The 20,872-nt window shown below is 42.3% G+C and overlaps 1 protein-coding gene across 2 annotated transcripts in view; it reads right to left on the reverse strand.

Annotated features, from left to right (window-relative positions):
* The window catches only part of LOC106564814 (egl nine homolog 1), a 41,487-nt gene that overhangs the window by 2,903 nt on the left and 17,712 nt on the right, over window positions 1–20,872 (reverse strand). Inside the window, exons 2-3 of one of the 2 annotated variants that reach the window (XM_045691302.2) lie at window positions 12,548–12,667; window positions 7,942–8,046 (exon numbers count right to left, since the gene is read on the reverse strand). In XM_045691302.2, coding sequence (XP_045547258.1) covers window positions 7,942–8,046; window positions 12,548–12,667 — 225 coding nt within the window. The remainder of the gene's footprint in view (window positions 1–7,941; window positions 8,047–12,547; window positions 12,668–20,872) is intronic. The other variant, XM_014131242.3, reaches the window with a different exon arrangement.

Below are 20,872 nucleotides of genomic sequence, written 5' to 3' on the forward strand. Positions count from 1 at the left end.
ACACCTACCGTTCTGGACATTGAAACATTACTTTTTTGAAAATGCCATGCTGCAGCAAGGTACATTGTCATATTAACAATCTTCCGCAGGGAAACCAAGCACCAAGTTTCATTAGCAATTGCAAATATCATTGAACAATAACCTTTGTAATTAAATATATTTAAATATATATTTAAATATATATATTTGCAGGCCGGGCAAAGGGCATTCCCCAAACTGTTGCCACAAAGTTAGAAGCACAGAATCATCTGCTGTAGCATACAGATACTGTAGCGTTCTCCTGGCATAAGCCAAACCCAGATTCGTCTGTTAGACTGCCAGATGGTGAAGCGTGATTCATCACTCCAGAGAACGCGTTTCCACTGCTCCAGAGTCCAATGGCGGCGAGCTTTACACCACTCCAGCTGACGCTTGGCATTGCGCATGGTGATCTTAAGCTTGTGTGCGGCTGCTCGACCATGGAAACCCATTTCAATAAGCTCCCGACAAACAGGTATTGTGCTGACATTTCTTCCAGAGGCAGTTTGGAACTCTGTAGTGAGTGTTGCAACTGAGGGCAGGCGTTTTTTACGCTCTACACGCTTCAGCACTCGGCTGTCCCATCCTGTGAGCTTGTGTGGCCTACCACTTCGCGGCTGAGCCTATGTTGCTCCTAGACGTTTCAATTTCACAATAACAGCACTTACAGTTGATCGGGGCAGCTTTAGCAGGGCAGAAATTTTACAAACTGACTTGTTGGAAAGGTGGCATCCTATGACGGTGCCACGTTGAAAGTCACTGATGGAGATTGCATGGCTGTGTGCTCGATTTTATACACCTGTCAGCAACGGATGTAGCTGAAATCCACTAATTTGAAGGGGTGTCCACATACTTCTGTCCATGTAGTGTATGACGTGATCCTGACTGTGCAGAAAAAAAAGTGATATGAGGTTCGGGAGCGAAACAGGGCTGCATTTTGGTTCAAACCATTTGTACCAGATTCACCTTCAGTTGTGGCTAAATTAACCACTTGTTAGGCAAATAGCGGGGAGGAATGAGGAAGTAAACTCAGCAAAAAAAGAAACGTCCTCACTGTCAACTGCGTTTATTTTCAGCAAACTTAACATGTGTAAATATTTGTATGAGCATAACAAGATTCAACAAGTGAGACATAAACTGAACAAGTTCCACAGACAAGGTGACTAACAGAAATTGAATAATGTGTCCCTGAACAAAGGGGGGGGGGGGGGGTCAAAATCCAAATTTACAGTCAGTACCTGGTGCATTAATGCAGCCACCAGCTGCATTAAGTACTGCAGTGCATCTCCTCCTCATGGACTGCACCAGATTTGCCAGTTCTTGCTGTGAGATGTTACCCTCTTCCACCAAGGCACCTGCAAGCTCCCGGACATTTCTGGGGGGAATGGCCCTAGCCCTGAATGCTGATTGGCTGACAGCTGTGGTATATCAGACCGTATACCACAGGTATGACAAAACATTTATTTTTACTGCTCTAATTACATTGGTAACCAGTTTATAATAGCAATAAGGCACCTCGGGGGTTTGTGATATATGGGGCGACAGGTAGCCTAGTGGTTAGAGCGTTGGCCCAGTAACCGAAAGGTTGCTGGATGGAATCCCTAAGCTGACAAGGTAAAAATCAGTCGTTCTGCCACCGAACAAGACAGTTAACCCACTGTTCCCCGGTAGCCCGTCATTGTAAATAAGATTTTGTTCTTAACTGACTTGCCTATTTAAATAAAAATATGGCTATGGGGTGTGTCCAGGCACTCCGTGTTGCGTTGTGCTTAAGAACAGCGCTTATCTGTGGTATATTGGCCATATATCACACATCTCAACACATACAAATAAATGCATGCATACACACATAGGTGCACACGCATCCCTACACACACACACCTTGAAACACGCAGGATAGAAATGTTAAGGGTGTGAAAATGTTAAAAGGAGAATGGCTTTTTCCTGTGGGTTAACCTGGTGCTAAACATAGCTATGAGGAATCTGCACGCCGTGATTTACATAACTTATGAATGCAGGTTTGCTTGGGGGCCGGTGTGTGACAGGTATGTGTGAGGGGTGTGTGTGTGTGTTTGCGTGTGACTGCGTGGGGTCCGATGTGTGTGTGCAGTGTGTGCAGTGTGTGAAGAAGACATGAGAGCGGGGTCTGTTGACCTTCGAACATGCACGTTTCCCCAAGCTTCTCTGGGGGATCAAGTTAACTGTTCGCCTCCTAAGGGGGGCTGGGGAATGATGAGGAACTAGTGGGTATGAGAGAGTAGTAACTTGGTCTTAACCCTACATCATAAGTAGAAAATAACTAAAAGGGAAGGTATTGCTATTTGGAGTGATTTTAGTGCCAACAGAAATTTTATCTGATCTCAATCATTTTCAAATGATTCAAAATGATTCAATTCAGATTCTATTTCTGTCAGCTCTAATATCACTCCATAGTGCCATGTGGATACACTTAAAAGGGCAAATGATACCTTGTGCTTACATGATTGAAAATCAGTTAAACATTACCTCAATCACTTTTAGTTTACTTTATGTGCTAATAGATTGGCTAACCAAATACTCTCTCTATTCAGAGATTGGCCATTTCATTGTGCAGGTATTTGTAAATAAGTGCCCTGTACTCTCTTGGTACCACAACTTGTGTCCTCTTGGCTGTTTCCTTCATAGTAAATCACAGCTATGCCTCCAATTTTGTTACCCACTGTGAGCTTATAAAGTTAACAGAAAAAAAATGTGGAAATACCGTTTAACTTATTTTTTATATGTACGAGGTAACAATCGGTCTACAACATGGTTTCTACTAGAAACAGCACCGAACCGAGCTCTTTGACCGAGCTCTTTGAGGGTGATTTCACAGTCCTCTTTAAAGTGAACTCGGTTCACTTTGTATTCACACTGCCCCTGCCTTTAAAATGAGGACTCAACTATTTTGCCAGTTCACTTCACCTATTCTGTGATCCGAGTCCTCTCTGCATTCAAATTGATATGTTTAGAAAGGAACCAAGACATTTTTCTAACATTCACTCAATGCACTCAGGATTTTTACAAAGTGCAAGACAAGCCATTCCATCCGTTATCGGACAGCTAGACATACCTACTTATATTTTGGAAGCTAATCGATTGCATTTAGTTAAAAGATTAGACAATCATTTTTTATCAGAATATCCTATTAACATGTGCCTTCAGAAAGTATTCACACTCCTTGACATTTTCCACATTTTGTTGTGTTACAAAGTGGGATTAAAACTGATTTAATTGTCATTTTGTGTCAACGACCTACACAAAATATTACAGCTGTGAGTATTTCTGGGTAAGTCTCTAAGACCTTTCCACACCTGGATTGTGCAACATTTTGGATTCAGGACAAAAAGTTTGTTGCAAACAGGATGCATTTTTAATAAATATTTGTATTCTGTACAGCTTGTCTTCTTTTCACTCTGTCAATTAGGTTAGTATTGTGGAGTAACTACAATGTTGTTGATCCATCCTCAGTTTTCTTCTATCACAGACATTAAACTTTAACTGTTTTAAGTCACCATTGGCCTCATTGATACACCATCCAAAGTGTAATTAATAACTTCACCATGCTCAAAGGGATATTTTTACCCATCTACTTATAGGTGCCCTTCGTCGCAAGGCATTGGAAAACCTTGATCTTTGTGGTTGAATCTGTGTTTGAAATTCGACTGAAGGGACGTTACAGATAATTGTATGTGTGGGGTATAGAGATTAGGTATTCATTCAAAAACCATGTTAAACACTGGGTTTGAAAACTTATTGACTCACATTTCAGCTTTTCATTTGCGAAGATTTTGACAAAACAATTCCACTTTGACATAATGGGGTATTGTGTGTTGGCCAGCAACAAAATACTTTCTGAAGGCAATGTAAATATTATTAGTGTCACGGCTGTCGTAGGAATGAGCGGACCAAAGTGCAGCGTGTGTGTCGTTCCACATTTTATTTATACTGTGAAACTATGCAATACATAAATAAACTGAATGACAAAAAAACAACAAACCGTGACACAGAGGTGAAACATACACTACTCAAAATGAATCACCCACAAAACCCAGGTGGAAAAACCCCTACTTAAGTATGATCTCCAATTAGAGACAACGAGGACCAGCTGCCTCTAATTGGAGATCATCTCAAACAAAACCCCAACATAGAAATACAAAACTAGAACCTAAACATAGAAATAGAAAATATAGAAAAAAATCCCCCTGTCACGCCCTGACCTACTCTACCATAGAAAATAACATCTTTCTATGGTCAGGACGTGACAATTAGTAACAAAATACACTGCTCAAAAAAATAAAGGGAACACTTAAACAACACAATGTAACTCCAAGTCAATCACACTTCTGTGAAATCAAACTGTCCACTTAGGAAGCAACACTGATTGACAATAAATTTCACATGCTGTTGTGCAAATGGAATAGACAACAGGTGGAAATTATAGGCAATTAGCAAGACACCCCCAATAAAGGAGTGGTTCTGCAGGTGGGGACCACAGACCACTTCTCAGTTCCTATGCTTCCTGGCTGATGTTTTGGTCACTTTTGAATGCTGGTCGTGCTTTCACTCTAGTGCTAGCATGAGACGGAGTCTACAACCCACACAAGTGGCTCAGGTAGTGCAGCTCATCCAGGATGGCACATCAATGCGAGCTGTGGCAAGAAGGTTTGCTGTGTCTGTCAGCGTAGTGTCCAGAGCATGGAGGCGCTACCAGGAGACAGGCCAGTACATCAGGAGACGTGGAGGAGGCCGTAGGAGGGCAACAACCCAGCAGCAGGACCGCTACCTCCGCCTTTGTGCAAGCAGGAGCAGGAGAAGCACTGCCAGAGCCCTGCAAAATGACCTCCAGCAGGCCACAAATGTGCATGTGTCCGCTCAAACGGTCAGAAACAGACTCCATGAGGGTGGTATGAGGGCCCGACGTCCACAGGTGGGGGTTGTGCTTACAGCCCAACACCGTGCAGGACGTTTGGCATTTGCCAGAGAACACCAAGATTGGCAAATTCGCCACTGGCGCCCTGTGCTCTTCACAGATGAAAGCAAGTTCACACTGAGCACGTGATAGACGTGACAGAGTCTGGAGACGCCGTGGAGAACGTTCTGCTGCCTGCAACATCCTCCAGCATGACCGGTTTGGCGGTGGGTCAGTCATGGTGTGGGGTGGCATTTCTTTGGGGGGCCGCACAGCCCTCCATGTGCTCGCCAGAGGTAGCCTGACTGCCATTAGATACCGAGATGAGATCCTCAGACCTCTTGTGAGACCATATGCTGGTGCGGTTGGCCCTGGGTTCCTCCTAATGCAAGACAATGCTAGACCTCATGTGGCTGGAGTGTGTCAGCAGTTCCTGCAAGAGGAAGGCATTGATGCTATGGACTGGCCCGCCCGTTCCCCAGACCTGAATCCAATTGAGCACATCTGGGACATCATGTCTCGCTCCATCCACCAACGCCACGTTGCACCACAGACTGTCCAGGAGTTGGCGGATGCTTTAGTCCAGGTCTGGGAGGAGATCCCTCAGGAGACCATCCGCCACCTCATCAGGAGCATGCCCAGGCATTGTAGGGAGGTCATACAGGCACGTGGAGGCCACACACACTACTGAGCCTCATTTTGACTTGTTTTAAGGACATTACATCAAAGTTGGATCAGCCTGTAGTGTGGTTTTCCACTTTAATTTTGACTGTGACTCCAAATCCAGACCTCCATGGGTTGGATTTGTGTGATTCTGTTGTCAGCACATTCAACTATGTAAAGAAAAAAGTATTTAATAAGATTATTTCTTTCATTCAGATCTAGGATGTGTTGTATAAGTGTTCCCTTTATTTTTTTGAGCAGTATAAATAGCAGAAGCATAACTGCAGATTAAATAATGCTGTAATTGAAAATGTACACCCAATGTAGGCTACTGCCCCTTTAAGAGCTAGAATTGATTTTGTACCCTGTTGTGATTCTCACCAAATATGTTGTTGAATCAACAGCTTATGAAGCTCCCTTAGCCTATAGATCACATATTGCATATTGACAATAGCTAATCAATATAAAAAAAACAGCACTTTTTTTTGCGAACCTGCACACCATCTCTCTTTTGTTTGGTGACACCAATGTGAGGGGTTATGTCAGGGGAAACCGTGTTGCAGTAGCCTAGTCTGGTGCGGGAATAATGAAAAGCGAACCTCAGGAGCTTAAATTGCCCTAAAAAAGGGAACCGGAATTCAAGCAACCTCTCGAGATCACGTGGTGGGCTATGGAAAGCTGTTTTAACATGTATTCATTGAAATTCTATTTTTTTTATATCAATAACTCCCAATAGGATTCAATGGAGAAACCGGTGTTTGTGAATTCGATTCCCCCTGCAAACTTTTTTTCCTCCCTGAAAATACTATCCACTGCTGCTCCTCAACAGTGCCAGAAGAGCTGTGCTTAGGCCTACATAATGTCTATATTACTGTAGCAACAGGGTTAGGGTCACGGCGTCCTGCGCATCTTTGCTGCAACGCTCCTAACTTGGTGAAATACACGTGCGGCCATGTTGCTGTGTCTTCCTGTTGGGAGCAGGGAAGATATGTAGCAGCATGCAAATGTAATCCTGCCCCCATGAAGGTCGTTATCATAGAATTATAGATATACAAAAATGATTTATCAATATCAAAATTATATATATATATATAAATAATTTTGATATTGATAAATATTGATATTGATAATTTTGATATTGATAAATCATTTTTGTATATATATATATATTTTTCAAAGCATATCAATAATAAAAATATAGATTTTTTTTATTTATAAAAATCCATTTTTATATTAATAAATCGTTTTTGGGGATATAAAACATTCAATTATTGATATAAGAAATTAAATTATTGATATAAAGGAAGACAATTATTGATATAAAAATGTAATGTATTTATGTTAAAACATCTTTCCATATGGGGTCTCTTTTGAGGCGTCTGAGTTCCTTTGCAGTGTTCACACTGCACAAAAAAAATTAAGCGAAAATTGTCTGGAAGGGACCAAGTGTGGAAACACCCTGAGTATCTACATGGTGTAAATGGCACCAAACACACATACTTTCTAATTCATCCTGCAGTCCCAATTTGTCTTATAAAGTATATTTATCCATAACTGAAGCCACATCTGGACTTACCCAGGCCTCCTTTTAGAAACTTGGTCTGTTAATCAATCTGTTAATAAACCCATATTGTAGATCAGTGTTTCTTAATCCTGGTTGTGGGGACCCAAAGGGCTGGACATTTTTGCTTTGCCGTAGCACTACACACGTCATTCCACTAATCAACTCATCCTCAAACCTTTGATTAGTGGATTTGTGTAGTGCTAGGGCAAAAACTAAAATGTGCACCCCTTTGGGTCCCAAGGACCAAGATTAACACTGCTGTAGATGGCACAGACCAAGTCTTGGTGTAATCTAACATCCTATTATGTGCTCTGAAATATACTGAACAAAAATATAATTGCAACATGTAAAGTGTTGGTCCCATGTTTCATGAGCAGAAATAAAATATCCCTGAAATCGTCCATACGCACCAAAATATTATTTCTCTCACATTTTGGCACACATTTGTTTACATCCCTGTTAGTGAGCATTTCTCCTTTGCCAAGATAATCCACCAACCTGACAGGTGTGGCATATCAAGAAACGGATTAAACAGCATGATCATTACACAGGTGCACCTTGTGCTGGTGAAAATAAAGGTCACTATAAAATTTGCTGTTTTGTCACACAACGCCACAGATGTGTCAAGCTTTGAGTGAGTGTGAAATTGGCATGCTGGCTGCAAGAATGTCCACCAGAGCTGTTGCCAGAGAATCAAATGTTCATTTCTCTACCATAACCCACCTCCAATGACGTTTTAGATCATTTGGAAGCGCATCCAACTGACCTCAGAACCGCAGACCACGTGTAACCACGCCAGCCCAGGACCTCCACATCCAGCTTCATCACCTGCGGGATCATCTGTGACCAGCCACCCGGACAGCAGATGAAACTGTGGGTTTGCACAACCAAAGAATTTCTGTCAGAAACCATCTCAATGAAGCTTATCTTCGTGCTTGTTGTCCTCACCAAGGTCTTGAACTAGGCAGATGGTAGACAGCGTGTATGGCGTCCTGTGGGTGAACGGTTTGCTGATGTCAACGTTGTGAACAGAGTGCCCCATGGTGGCGGTGGCAGGCATAAGATACGGACAACAAACACAATTGCATTTTATTGATTGCAATTTGAATGCACAGAGATACCGTGACAAGATCCTGAGTCCCATTGTTGTGCCATTCATCCACCACCATCACCTCACGTTTCAGCATGATAATGCACGGCCCCATGTCACAAGGATCTGTACACAATTCCTGGAAGCTGATAATGTCACAGTTTTTCATGGCCTGCATACTCACCAGCCATGTCACCCATTGAGCAGGTTTGGGATGCTCTGGATCGACGTGTACGACAGTGTGTTCCAGTTCCCGCCAATATCCAGCAACTTCGCACAGCCATTGAAGAGGAGGGGGCAACATTCCACAGGCCACAATCAACGGCATGATCAGCTCTATGCGAAGCAGATATGACATGCTGCATGAGGCAAATGGAGGTCACACCAGATACTGACTGGTTTTCTGATCTATGCCTCTACCTTTTTTTTCAGGTATCTGTGACCAACAGATGCATATCTGTATTCCCTATCATGTGAAATCCATAGATTAGGGCCTAATGAATTTATTTCATATTGACTGATTTCCTTATATGAACAGTAACACAGTAAAATCTTTGAAACTGTTGCATGTTGCGTAAATATTTTTCTTCAGTGTATTAGCAGCTATTAAGACCCACTGGAAGTATCTACCGGGTATCTACCTCTTAGTAGAGTTCATAATGTAGATCATTATAAAACAGGTTGTTTGGACCCTGGATGCTGATTGGTTGATATGTGGGACAACAGGAAATAATCTATGTGTGTGGCCATCGGTGAGAGAGCTCATTTAAGGGTTTTTGGCAGCCCCTAACATGGAGAACAGAAAGTGCTGGAGTGACATTTTAGCTGGCAACAATGTGAGGGATGTCCGATTCTCCGCCAAAGAAGAGGCAAACACTGGCTGTCACTAACCATTGCCAGGACCATGGCCAGTTCTTCCATTCGTGTGCCATCAACGGAAACATCACTATTAACATCACCAACTAGCTTGGTTAGCTTGGACTTGCCAACCATAATAGTTGTTGCCTATGTATGCCTATTGGATATTTATTAAATCATTATTTATCCAAAATTAAATCTAGAATCGGCTTCCTATTTCGCAACAAAGCATCCTTCGCTCATGCTGCCAAACATACGCTAGTAAAACTGACTATCCTACCTATCCTTGACTTTGGCGATGTCATTTACAAAATAGCCTCCAACACTCTACTCAGCAAATTTGATGCAGTCTATCACAGTGCCATCCGTTTTGTCACCAAAGCCCCATATACTACCCACCACTGCGACCTGTATGCTCTCGTTGGCTGGTCCTCGCTTCATATCCGTCGCCAAACCCACTGGCTCCAGGTCATCTATAAGTCGTTGCTAGGTAAAGCCCCGCCTTATCTCAGCTCACTGGTCACCATAGCAGCACCCACCCGCAGCACACGCTCCAGCAGGTATATTTCACTGGTCACCCCCAAAGCCAATTCCTCCTTCGGCTGCCTTTCCTTCCAGTTCTCTGCTGCCAATGACCGGAACGAACTGCAAAAATCACTCACAGATCACTGCACCTGTACATAGCCAATCTGTAAATAGCCCGTCCAACTACCTCATCACCATATTGCTATTTATTTTATTTATTTTGCTCCTTTGCACCCCAGTACCGCTACTTGCAAGCTCATCTTCTGCACAACTATCACCTCAGTGTTTAATTTGTCATACTGTAATAATTTCGCCACTATGGCCAATTTATTGCCTCACCCCCCTTATCCTACCTCATTTGCACACACTGTATATAGACTTAATCTATTGTATTATTGACTGTATGTTTGTTTATTCCATGTGTAACTCTGTGTTGATGTTTGTGTCGCACTGCTTTGCTTTATCTTGGCCAGGTCGCAGTTGTAATGAGAACTTGTTCTCAACTAGCCTACCTGGTTAAATAAAGGTGAAATAAAAATAAAAAAACAAAAATTGAGGTTCTTGTCTCTCATCATTATTGAATCTCTGCTAGCTAGCTACATGCTAATGATTTGTTTAGCATAGCAACGTCGAATGAATATAATTATTTGAATTAACGACTGGGTCAAACCATGAGAAAAGAACTAATGACCAGCCCGCTTGGGTAGCAATTTCAGAATGCAAAAACAAATTTACTTGTTAAAATAATATTTTTAAGGTAAAATATTTGTGTAAATATGTTGGCAAACGTTTTTAAAAGCAATAACACCCTCATACCCGGGAATTATCGTGTGACAACTCCCTCCATGGGCTGTATCCCGGCCCTTGGCTTCGCCTAGGTTCTCAGAACAACCCTTGTTGGGAGCTGTCAGACAATAATTCCCGAGTTCTCAGGCATTATTGCTTAAATATTTCCCAACCCCTGGTCCTCGAGTACCCCCAACAGCACACATTTTTGTTGTAGCCCAAGACAAACGCACCTGATTCAACTAATTGAGGGCTTGATGATTAGTTGACAAGTTGAATCAGGTGTGCTTGTCCGGGGGTACTGGATGACTGGAAGTGGGAAACACTGATGATGCATCAACTTCTCCAGCATTCCTCAAACTATTCCATGGAGACCTCCAACCATTCCATAAATGTGATATTCCAGAGCTAGCACACCTGATTCAACTAATCCTCAAACCCTTGATTAGGTGAATCAGGTGTGCTGGTTCAGGGCTACAACAAAATGTTTGGGATGCCCGATGGTGAGGCATTTGCAAGTTTAGGGTCGTGCTCAGTAGGGCACACCATAGGGAAATTACACAACAGTAAATTAAAATCTGTGTCTTTATTGTAAAAGTTTAGGTAATTCCCCTTGTTTCACTCTGTTTTCTCCTTACTGAACATGACCCAGGTAAGATCTCTAAGTGGTCCTAATTCAATAATTAGCTGCTAATCTTAGACCAGGCCTGTAGGGCAGTGAGACTGACAGCTTCTCTTCTGTCGAGTCTTACAAGGACCTAGGCTGCAGCCCTACTATATGGCCCCACTAGTGGATTCTAAACTGATAACTCCTTATCTCCCTATTCACGTTAATTCTTTCAGATCTGAGAGGAGGGTCAGCAATGGCAAAGATAAGGGGGAAAGAGCAGGGAGGGAGCTATCGTATTAGAATTAAGGCCCACAACGTCAGAGTGGGAGAGTGAGAGGACATGCCTGCCTGTCATTCCCATTCCAGCATAGTTTCCACCTGCAATCACAATGTTCTAGTGGTAGCCCTGGGGTTTGTTCTAGAAGTTACTGCCACCCCCTTTGGTGCATGAATGCCTGTGTGTGTGGGATTGTGTGTATTATTTGTGCAATTGAGATGAAAATGTAATAGCAGTAAGTGCCCACATTAGCTGTAAATTATGCAGACTGTGTCCATTACATGTTTTCCATCCCAACAGGACTCCATAGTCAGCCATGTCAAATTGCTTTTGTCATCACTTGTCACACCGTAGCATGTATGGTTGTCATATTAGAACAGCTTCAGATTCACAAGGTGTTGGTATCCCTCTGCTTTGTCTATCAGAGACTGTCCTAATATGGACACCATACATATGGTATGGAGTCAGTTACCTGACGACTCAAACTGAATTCTTCCGCTGCTCTATTGTTTGGTACATACTTCGGTCAGACTGCCATCGTTGAAGTCGTCTGTGGTGACGTCAAAATGAGGGACGCTTTACAAAACAAAAGTCATCAGACTGGATCATCTCTAACCAATCAGCGTTTCAAAGCCAATGATACATTTTCAAAACAACGCTTTACCAACATGTGTTCTGGCTCTCATTGGTTTCTGGAGCAAGGAGTTTGGGTAGTCAGGCAATGGAGTCAGTGTACAGTATGTATGGGATTAATCCTGTTTAGACACCCCCCTTTCCCCTTAATCGATCAATGCTTCTCTCCTCCGCTTAAACTCATTTAGTGGGCTGGTTGGTGAACTTTGGGATTACATCCAGAAACTGAACTCTAAAGGGTGACTGGCATGGAATTAACAGAGTCAATATTCAAAGCCACAGTGTTGTTCCCAGCAGAGAAAACTGATTGCAATGATGTCATTATGGCATCTTTGCTGAATAGGCCTTGTATAGATCTACTGTTTTTTTTTAGGAACCAGAATTGTTTTTACTGGTTAGAATTTGACCAAAATATGTAGTCTTTCCCATGCCATCTAGATCTTGTCATGAAAAATACTTCTTCACCCGGTGAAGTCTCCTCAAACAGAGAACCAGTTTACAACCAGAAAAATAAGTAATGTGCCAAATTTTGGGTTAGTATAAACTAAATATTGGACATAAAGTTTTGCTTTCAGTTCATTGTTTTGACATACCTTAGCCTCCCAGTCTTTATTGAGATAGTAAATACACGTTACACATCTCCCATCGCCGTTAGGGTTATCCACGTGACGTACATACCCAGTCCCGTCGCCTGGGTAACAGGCCACCATAGCCTGAAAAAGAACACAAGAAGGACATGTCAGGAGGAAATATTTTGTGTGGCCATTTTGACAGTGTCGTAAAAGTTGTCACAGAAGGTAAAAATGCTTCCCGACAGTAGACATACTTTCAACACCTATTTCTGAGATGTCCATGCAAGTTAGCAATAAATTACGCCGGTTCAGGATATCATTGCAGATGCAATTCAGTTGCTTGGCTGTTGCTTTCCAAATTCACTTTTAAATGTGACAATCATTACAATGCATTTCACAACAAATGATTAACGCATAGCCAATTGTTTAAAGTGACCCCTTTTTAACACGCTATTCTATGTCATTTCAGAATACTTGCCTCCATGACTAGGCTACACTCTGGTAAAGTATATAATAGAACAGCATATTTCCTATTATGAAATTGTCATGTCATTTAAGAAGTCTTGTTGCTTCATAATGGACAATACTGCAATTGAAATGCATGTGTATAAAAAGTGTATATACTCAATTATTCCTGTTCAAAGCACGCTAACAAAAAAGAGATTCACAAACATAAAAGGCGAGCTTGTTATTCATAATTGCTGATATGTGAAAGACGACGCAGAGGCGCGAGTGACACACTTGCTGGGCTGATTTGAAAGAAAAGAGGCTAATCGGAGTAGCCAAGTTGTTTTTGCTGTGTCATCAGTCAGGCCTTTACTTCAAGTGTTAGAAAACAATAGGTCAGAACTGTTGGCTTGCGAGGCATTTTCCCCCTTTATTATGTCGGTCTCTGGGTCACAGGCACAAGTTGTTACGTAACAAACCGTGGGTGGATTTGTACTTTTTAAAACATTTTATGAACAGATGCATCTTAATTTTTTTATTTTTATAAATGGATACATCCTTTTAGTGCACGGGTATTGCCATGGGACCGGGCCAAAGTGGAGGGGAGGGACACACACACATGCATTTTGCTTGGTCATTCGAGTGACACACTTGCTGGGCTGATTTGAAAGAAAAGAGGCTAATCGGAGTAGCCAAGTTGTTTTTGCTGTGTCATCAGTCAGGCCTTTACTTCAAGTGTTAGAAAACAATAGGTCAGAACTGTTGGCTTGCGAGGCATTTTCCCCCTTTATTATGTCGGTCTCTGGGTCACAGGCACAAGTTGTTACGTAACAAACCGTGGGTGGATTTGTACTTTTTAAAACATTTTATGAACAGATGCATCTTAATTTTTTTATTTTTATAAATGGATACATCCTTTTAGTGCACGGGTATTGCCATGGGACCGGGCCAAAGTGGAGGGGAGGGACACACACACATGCATTTTGCTTGGTCATTGGAGATGTATAGTACTTCCAAGAACATACGCTACAATTGAGTAGTCGCGAAGTAGTATATTTTTGTCAGACTTTATTTGGATAGTCCCATATAGATGATCTACAGATCAAAAGAGATGGCACTGTGCTCTGATATTGATTAATTAATTGTTAGGAAAGAGCTTGCAAAAAAAGGCTTTTCACTGTCTTTGTGCATGTGACAATACAACTTGAAAGTACAGATGGTCAAACTTTCAACAAACAAGGCAAAAGTGAACATGTCGTCCCCCTACGAACGATGCTGCACCTCCCTTGGATCAATCAGTGTCATTTTATAAATGACAGATCTCTATGGCAAGATGCATCATTCACCCAAGTTGAATCAAAATCGGGCCAGTGGTGTCTGAGACATTGCATGGGTTAGCTATCATATCCCTGAGCGTGTGTGCCAAATTTAATCACTCGGAGTCAAACAGATCAAGAGATATGTGCCCATTATAGTGCCACCATGTGGGTCAATAAGAATGTTCTCGCATATGTTGTGTCTTGACAGTGTTTACAACATGTGTACCAAATGTTGTTACAATACGAATATCCTTGACTGATTTATATGTATTAATTTGCAAGACCAAGCCCACGTGAATGTTTATTGGTCAATAGCGGCCATGTTTTGGGTACTAGTCTGGAAAATATTGCATTAAGAGACTTCTGTCTATAGATGCCACATCAAGTTTTGTGCAGATAGGTCATTCTGTGCCATAGGCGTAGCGTTTAAGTGTTTTTTTCCCACAAAATTCTAAAGGGCTGAATGTGTAATTTTGTAAATGCCAGATCTCTATGGCAAAACACATCATTCACCTAAGTTTTCGTCAAAATCAGTCCAGTGGTGTCTGAGAAATCGCGTGTGACGAACGAACGTACGGGGACTCATTTAATCATGGGGGGACAACTATTGATAAGCAACTACTTGCTAAGGTTAAGATTAGGGCTAGGGTTAGTGGATAGTTAGTTGAAATGTTATTGAACATCTACAAATCATGTACAAACCATTTATTTGGGACTATCCAAATAAAGTGTTAGCATATATTTCATATCTAATCACAGAAACAGAAAACATTGATGCGACAAATCATTCAATTCCAAAGTAGGCAAACTGACAACACTCTGAATTGGAACTGCTTTCCAAACGATATCCCTGTCAAGTTACTATAGCAATAATCATAACTATGCTACACTGATAACAGAAATCCGATAGGTTCTTAGACTGTCAACAATGGCCAGAGTGTAACCCACCACCCCACAGGACTGTATGATACTATGACATGAGACTGCTTACAGTGCTGTTTTCCCCAGATTACCGGGCTCTCTCTGTATGTGCTTATTTGTGAACTGGAAGGCCTTCTGATCTCTTTTCCATCTGTGGAGGGGGACGGAGAGGTGGGGTGAGACGAGATGAGGGGGGCCGGAGGCTGTTAACCACCAGGATGTTCTGCACGTCTCCCGTTCACGCCTCTCCGCCAGGGTCATTTCCAGATGGTGGAAACCCCCTCGTCTTTTTTTATTTAAGAGAGGCCCGCACGCAAAAGAAAGGAAATCAAAGAGAGGAAAGGGGGGGTCTGAGGTCACGAAATAGGTCACCGGCGCTCTGGGTCAGACTTTGAGTCTAACTGGGACAGGCGATGGTGATCAACGTTGTGTGTGCGTGTGGTTGTCTGTCTGTGTGGAGACCATGCTGTAAAAGCGAAGGCCAGACTTTGTGATAACCAAGGTCTTGATTTATTTTGTTTTGCACAACAGAACAATCCATCCCCGAAAGTTTTGGAATGTCGAGGTCGGAACGAGGGAGGCAGAAAATTGAAAAAAAAAAAAAGGCCCACTGCTATTGTTTGAAATTTTTCTGCTTAGCTCATCAGGATAGGGCGGCAGGTAGCCTAGCGTTTTAAGAGCATTGGGCCAGTAACAGAGGTCGCTGGTTCCAATCCCCGAGCCGACTAGGTGAAAAATCTGATGTGCCCTTGAGCAAGGCACTTAACCCTAAATACTCTAAGGAACTGTGGATAAGAGCTTCGGCTAAATGACTTGACTTTTTTTTAATATAAATGACGCTGCTTCGATCTCCCCCGCGCTCGCCCTCGGATTCCGTAGAGTGATCACCATGCTGCAGCCGGCAGTCAGTGACAGGCTATGCATGACAGCCCCCACAATCCACTCGCCATTATTTCAACTGTTATCCAACCATTAGCGCTTTTCCTGCTGGCAGGTGCAAGCTGAGCTCGAAATGGAGGGAACCACCGACACACGCAAACAAAAACAAAAGACGAGTCGGGACAAAGCTAACACGGCTCCAAGGGCTGACGCAAGTCGAGGGAGTGAACGGGTACATGCGGAAGATAACGTCAGATGCCATTTGAAGACATTGAGTGTGGGGCTGAAGTGCGTCAGAGGTTTCACTCAGTGCGAGAGGGGGAGTGGGGTGGTGAGCCGTGGGGGTTTACATTATGTGGACATTGCGTCATTTGGCTTCTGGTGGTCATGTCTCGCATGCCATGCTATGCCTCCTATCAGCTCTGTGCAAGAGCGATTTCTCTAGTGCCCCCATTGAAAGAGGGCAGGTGAATGGAGAGAAAGGGTGAGGGGGTTGGCAGCAATACCACCTTCATACAGGCAGTGCCCGTACAAAACCTAGGGTTGTAAAATTGGGGAAGCTTTCAATAAATTCCATGGTTTTCTAGAAATCCTGGTTGGAGGATTATGGATTTCCTGCTTTTTTGCTCCTGAATCCAGGAATCCACCAACAGGGATTTTGGAAAAACCAGGGAATTGATTAAAAGTTTTGCAACCCTACGCATACCATATTATGACAACAGCGGTCTACAAAACGCAAGAAACATCTCATACTGTAAGCACTTAATATGCATCACAAGACTGTTATAGGGTAATTTGGTAACTGTGACCTGAAATTGCTGCTCTTGTTACTTTATTTTCCAGATGTTTAATGAATGTTTTATGTTAATAAAGTTGATGGTGATCAGTTACATTTTATACCGCACTGCTGCAAGCAGATGTGAGAAAGCCAATGTATGCGTTATGCCATAGACATGTATTTAAGCGAGGTACTCGCTTACTGTAGGCACAATGCATAAATGGGTCACAGCTCTGAACTGTATAAGGCCACACAAATGGAATGGGCTATATTGCACTTATAGGCATTGCACATAATGCGCTTCAACACTCCAGTCTTTGCACACAGTTGGAGTGAGTGTGTCCCTATCTGACTGAGTGTATCTGTATCTGAGTGTAAATGTCTGAGTATTCCTGTGTTTGTGTGTCTGAAGGTGAGGGTGTCTGTGCATGTTTCAGTCTTTCTGTGTAATTGCATGGTTCAACGTTTGAAAGTGAGTGTGTGTCTGTGTGAATGCACCTCAGTGTGTGTGTGTGAGTAAGTGATGTCTCCCGCTCTCTCATCCTACTCGATCTCTGACACCGCGCCACCTCCAGAGTAGACATGGGTAGTATCCAGATTTTCATACCGTCCTCCTCTCATCCCGAGATTTACGATATTACCGGCATAGCACACAAGGGGGAGCTAAAAATACGAGAAAAGCTAATTGACCGTCTATTATAAAATGCTAACAAAATTAGCACAAACTAATAGCAAAATCACATAGCTAACAGTGTCTAACTGCTAACGGGTGAAACACGAACAAACTAATTGCAAAGACAGGGAAATCGAGCTCAGAGTTATACAAGTTAGTAGCTACCAAATGTCATTTTCAGTGAGTATGGACATTTACAAGCAAAAGTGAACTAGGGGAATTGTGCAAATGAACAAAGATGTGACGCATGCTTTTCTGAAGGAAGAGCAGTATGTGTAAACCAAGCAGATGGAGAAAGAACAGAGGAGGAAAAAATGCTAATAGGAAGCACAGGGAAAAAATTGTAACTGTGCAGATCCAGAGTTTTTGACATCTGGCAGAAAGCCATTAGTAGTGAATTACATACAAGTGTAACTTCATCACCTCATGTGTTCGCCACACAACTGAGACACGCCGATAGATATAGAACGCTATGGACATACCGGCTCCTGCTGTGCTATTTAAAAACAAACACGCGACTGGCTAAACTGTTCTGGGGAACTACGGTAAGCTTCATAATGTGACAGGTGAAATTAAGAACGCAATTTGCTTTATCTCCTAACGTATAACACAAGTTGACTGCTGGTATTAACTTAACCTTTTCACAAGTGAGTTCCAAATATCTCTAATGGTCGCCCCAGCGTGACTTGTTTTATGCACGTGATGTCAGAATGCACTCATTGTTCTAAAATGTGATTATTACGCAACAGGACAGTTAACACGCGCTGCCTGCTAATTATCTATAGGCTATGTTTAAACTTGTCAATTTCAAATTATTTTCTAGCAAGTTGTATTTTCTAACAACAGTTTGAATTGAGGTGTGTTCCGCCTCCTCATTAATTCACATAGAAGTAGCCCATTTCAGCGTTGCGGACAATTTATGTTTGAGGCTTTACTGAGCCAGATAAACTTCACTCATGTTTGCGCAGATCAAATATGCATATATTGCGCAGTCTTGCAAGAATTGGAAAATTCTCTTGCTGGCACTCGCTTTGCCTTGCTTGTTGTTTTCCTTACAAATAATAACGTTGGACATGTGTGCGTTCCTATCAAAGTAAGTTTCTTATTTTTTTGTATATCGTGTTGTTTCTACTGTAGGCGCATACATACATGCATACATACTGTATGTATGGAGCATAATGTATTTACAGTTTTATTCACATGTTTTCAAGTACTAGTGACAAATAATGCATTCCGATTATTGCATTTATTGTAATGGACACCTATGATGTGTGAAAAATACTTTTTTGAAGGTTGTACTATAAACCGAACAGACTCATCTTGTCTCCTTATCTTTGGTTGATGCGAGAAAAAAACAAGCATGGCGGTGCGCACAAACTACCCATCGTCAGATTACGTTCTAGAAAGTGTTTTACTCAATTATTTCGATCAGTCGTGAGCTCACCCGTAATGTGATTAATTATAAATAGTCATTGCTATTAGCTAATTCATATTGTAGTTTCTATCAGCCGAGAGTTATAAAAATATGACCGCTTGTGTTACTTCAATCTTTCCTCACTTAGCGCTAGAACAAATGTAGCCTACATTTTTTCTTGTTTGTATGATTGTGTTATGCTGTACCTACTTCTGTAAATGTCTGATCATTCCATCCAAAAATAAACTGGTCACATTCTGGACATAACTTTGTAAGGACTGTGTTTGTGCAAAATGTTTGTGGAAAAAAGTGTGGCCAGCTCAAATGCTCATTGTTGTGTCAATCGAAAATGGACGTTCAAAATAAGCTTTCTAATCAAGAGGTATGATCGTACGCAACAGGGACCACTGTAGAATGATCACATCCGTTTGTTGGTAGGTGTAAAATGGTTAAAAGTTAGCTACAAATATTTGTGAAAAACTTAATAGAAATAGTTTTGACGGTATTGAAAAAACATCCTGTGGCTTTTTTCAATACCCCGGTATACCACAGGAGGTTGGTGGCACCTTAATTGGGGAGGACAGGCTCGTGGTAATGGCTGGAGCCGAATTAGTGGAATGGTATCAAATACATCAAACACATTCTTTCCATATGTTTGATGCCATTCCATTCACTCCGTTCCAGACATTATTGTGAGCCGTCCTCCCTTCAGCAGCCTCCACTGCGGGATATGGTATAAATGGTATACTGCCCAAGCCTACTTCAGGGTGAAGAGGAACTGATCTAAACTCAGCGGTGGCTGTGTCGGCAGCTGGAGCCCATCCAGACAGGCTTTATTTTAATGTTCGTGCTACGTGCGGTGCGTGATGCTGCCTGTCTGTTTTCTAGCTGGCTGCTGCTCCTCTAGCGGGGAGTGGGGACTAGCCCTGGCACTAGAAGAGCATCCAGGCCAGGCTCAACCGGTGTTGGAGTAAACACATTTGTTATGGTCAAGAGAGGGAGGTTAGCGAGCCAATTGAGGATTGAGACGGGTCATGCACAACCCCCGCAGTGTGCAGTTTATGCTACATGAGTTACTGTCTGACACAGACATGTAGTGTTTGAGATGAAGGACCTGAACTGCCTTCAAAGTGACCTTTTAAAGTGAGACTGACTTTCAAGAAGGATGTGCACTGTTTTATGCCTTAAGCTGGATTTATATGAAGCAGCTGTTTTAAAAAGCAACTGTTTTCACTCTTTCAATGCAACTTCACTTAGATCACGAAGCAACTCATCTACGTTTGAAATTGCCTGCAATATTCAAAGTCAATAAATATGCTCTTCTTTACAGCAGTGTTCTACAATTTAGGTCCTGGGGACCAACCCAGGGTGTGGACATTTCTGTTCTATCCCAGTGCTGAACACACCACATTCAACTTATCAGGGGCTTGAATGTGCAAAAGCTGTGGGTCCCCCAAGATCAGAATTGAAGAACATTGCACTACTGTAAGAATTTGTTACAACGAGTTGTGCCATCATATCAAAGCTTTCTGTGCAGCTGGAGACGAAAGTCGGTAGCCCCACTCCATTGGTAAAGCAACGTCATTTCATTTCAGAAGCACATGAGAACCCATTTGGACCAGGATTCATTTTGTTTTCACATATGAGCTGCAGCACGGATAAGGAGTTCAAGCACTCAAGGATCCGATACGTTGCTATGACGTGAACATTTTCTTAAATAACCTCTGAAACAGAGTAACAAACTCTTATTTCCTGTCAGTTTCACCGACTGTCCCGAGGGGGACTTTCCACAGTGAGTCTACAGTGCCACTGTGAGTTCTGGGCGAATGGAGTAGCCTCGGTCTTCTGAATTAAAATAATTTGGCAAAATGGGCTGTCCTTAGCCTGTGCATCTCCACCGTAGAATGTAAATGGA

The sequence above is a fragment of the Salmo salar genome, chromosome 12, assembly GCF_965601325.2.
Source record: "Salmo salar chromosome 12, fSalSal1, whole genome shotgun sequence".
NCBI lineage: Eukaryota > Metazoa > Chordata > Actinopteri > Salmoniformes > Salmonidae > Salmo > Salmo salar.